A 3,145-nucleotide genomic window follows, 5' to 3' on the forward strand; every position below is an offset into this window, starting at 1 on the left:
GATTGTAGTATTGCTGAAGATCTCTTAACTATCAAATCTTTTGTTAGTGTCTTCGAATAATACCAAAAAGAATGTGATACTTTACGGGAGTCTACTCATCAAATCCATATAAAAGTGGATTATATTCCAAAGCACGAACAAGCTTTCACAAAATTCACGGTTATAATCCACCATTTTCTTTAGATAAAGGTTATCAAAGTCCATTGCCAAACGTGGTAATGAGCACGTTCTGTTCCACTTGAACCACCAGACGATAAGGTAGGTTTTAGCGTTTTCCCCAAAGCCAAACTAGCAAAGTTATAATAAGATGGGGCCCAGATTTTACAAATGACTAACTGGTACATGGGTAGACTAAATTTACTTTTTGAATACGCATTCGATGAAATAACACGTTTCTACGCAGCACTTGAAGTCATAAAGGCTTATTCGGCTGCTTCGTGTTGGTCTTAAATCCTAACTGTTGTACCCTACGCAAGTAACGAAGAAAGAAAAGTTGTTACTAACATTGCCGACATTGTCATAATGGTGGGATTGTTAAAAATGGTGAAACATTTAGTGAATGTAAAGAATGTGACATACCGAGAATATAGTTCTTGTTTTGTTATTTCACCATCTATAAGCTATGATGAGGACTTGAAAAAAAAAGCAAGAAAAATTTCTAACCTTTTGCTAATTAATAAATGCCACTTTCAAAATTTTAAACCACGCCAGCTTTTGTTTTTGGATGATGTCTTAACCATCCACAGACAAGTATATAACCACATTGGTTCATGTGATGACCTACACTTATGTTGGGAGCTCGGTTTATTTGTTTTGTTAACGCAAATGAGTGATTTAATAGTCATAGAGAAATGCTTATCTTGTTAGGATAAATTAGATGTGCGAAACTATTTTTAGATTTTAGGGAATTCTGGTATTATTACTCCAGTAGGAAAGTGTACAATCATAGACGGATGGCTACCCGCTACCGGTAAATGGAATGAAGGAGGTATATTTAAGGGTTCAGATTCCAATTTTTATTTCCACAATGTCGGTAAGTATTTCCCACAAATAGATCCTCATCTTTCGCAGATAGACGCAACGAATCAGGGAATTATAGGTTTTAGATCTGAATTTTTATTACTCAATTGAGTAGATCTTTCTGCACAAAAAGATCCTCTATTGCTGTAGGTGAATGGATGAAAGTAAGGCGTTTGTAGCTTTGTGCTAGGAATTAACTCAAAATGATTGGAAACTAAGGTTGTGTACCCTTTTAAGTAAATGAAGTTAGTTTTTTTGCGCACCTTGTTTATTGATCAAAATTAGATTGATACTCGTGCACGGGTATATCTACCCAGATTTAAATGGATAACTACTCCCAAACGACCATTTAACCTTTCATTTGCAAATATTCGTTTTAAGTATTTTGTTTTTTACCCTAGGTCACGGCCACACCATGTCAGCTGAATGCTATTATATATACTTTCCAATAAAAACATTCTTTTGTTTAACTATTATATAATTTATAAAATGAAGCAACTGTTAAATAAATCCTATTTAATTTCGTAGGTTAGGTTATTATAAAAATAAAACTCATGGTTCATCTCAATTGGAAAGTTTGCTAATGATTTATAGAGTCTCAACATTAAAACTTTCATGTAAACCGCTTGCAATTGTAATCCTTTTTCTACTCGGTTATCTTATTGAAATTTGATAGTCCCTGTCAACTATTTTGCTTTCATAATCCTACATGACAAGGTGCTTTTGGGATTTTCTTTTTACTCAGGAATGAAATAAATCTGATTAAAAAGAGAATAATTTTTCGGCATGAAAGGAACAAGTAATATTGCTATTCCTAGGCAATGTAATGATCTGTTGTGCTTTACTTTTTTAGAATTGGCTTAAGAGATTTTTCAATCTTTTATGAAAAGGTTGCCATGGAAAAGAAACATTTTAAATGATTTTCTTAAATGAAACAAAGAAAAATTAAGTGGATTCTCAGGTTTTTGGAATCGTGACTTAAGTTAAAGCACGAAACTTAATATACTCGAAGCATTATAAAATTATTAGACATGAACTCTTACATGCCTAATTTGATTGCACGAATTAATCCTAACTTGGCTTCTTTGAAATGCTTTTCAAGGAATTTACTGTGCTTCCACTCTCAATTTACCGAATGTTTGAAAAGTCCGCCCACTTTTTTGAAAAAAATTGGCCAATTGTGTGAAGTTAAATTGCCCAGAAAAAAAAATTATTTTGCCCGAATGTATGAACTTAATTTGCCCACCTTTTCGAAAATAATTTGACCACTTCTTAGAAATAAAATGGCCAAAGTAATGGTTAAATTTTTATAACAATTCTTTATTTAAACATTTGGGAAAAGTATTGATAGAATGCTGGATAAAATTTTGAATGTGTTCGATGGGAACATCGTGGCAGCCTTCAATTATTCTAGTAGTAAGAGTCTCTAAACTGCTAAGTTTACCACGTTTAACCTTATCTTTTAACACTTTCCAAAACATCTCAATAGGATTTAGCTCAGGTGAATAAGGAGGTAAGTATACGGGTACATAACCTCTTTCTTCAATCAAAGGGTCAACAAGGCTATGACTATGAATTGGGGCATTGTCCATAACAATGTGAAATCCTTTCATATCTGGAAATTCGTCCATGATATCCAAGGTGTCGCTTATAAACTGAAGGTAATGACCAGCAGTTGTACCTTTAGGGATTGCTGATGCTGCATCACCAGGTACCTTACGCTTAGTGGCTCCTACCACTTTTCTTCTTTTTACGTTACCTGGATCCCTGATACTCAGATTTACAACCCCAAATGCTGATACCGCGCCGATTACGGTATGCGAAACCCCTCTCGCAGAGGGTGACTCAATAACGGCCTCAGTTCCTCGTTGTGACCAAGCTCTTGAACGGCGCATGTTTATGTCGAAACCCGATTCGTCAAGGAAAACACAATTTTTCATAAAATCCATCCCTTTAGCAGGCCATTCCTCAACAAATTTAGCACGAGCCTCCAATGTTTTGTTGCTATTTCTGGCTACAGGGTGACGGGTGACTACTTTGATACTGAGGTTGCAATCCTCTTTCATAAACTCTGCAACTCTACTTTTCTTTATTTGCAGACCTTCAAAGCTTTTGGTCAGATTTT

The 3,145-nt window shown here is 34.8% G+C and overlaps 1 protein-coding gene across 1 annotated transcript; it reads left to right on the forward strand.

The window, feature by feature from the left end:
• Positions 1 to 327: 327 nt before the first annotated feature.
• On the forward strand, positions 328 to 1,131 carry EV154DRAFT_482199 (uncharacterized protein; the record flags this gene model as incomplete). The annotated part of the gene is made up of 3 exons (XM_051598482.1): positions 328 to 439; positions 905 to 1,033; positions 1,055 to 1,131. 3 exons carry the CDS (start codon positions 328 to 330, stop codon positions 1,129 to 1,131), a joined length of 318 nt encoding a protein of 105 aa, XP_051456884.1.
• Between the last annotated feature and the right edge of the window lie 2,014 nt (positions 1,132 to 3,145).

The sequence above is a fragment of the Mucor mucedo genome (assembly GCF_025094135.1).
Source record: "Mucor mucedo strain NRRL 3635 chromosome Unknown EV154scaffold_55, whole genome shotgun sequence".
Classification (NCBI taxonomy): domain Eukaryota; kingdom Fungi; phylum Mucoromycota; class Mucoromycetes; order Mucorales; family Mucoraceae; genus Mucor; species Mucor mucedo.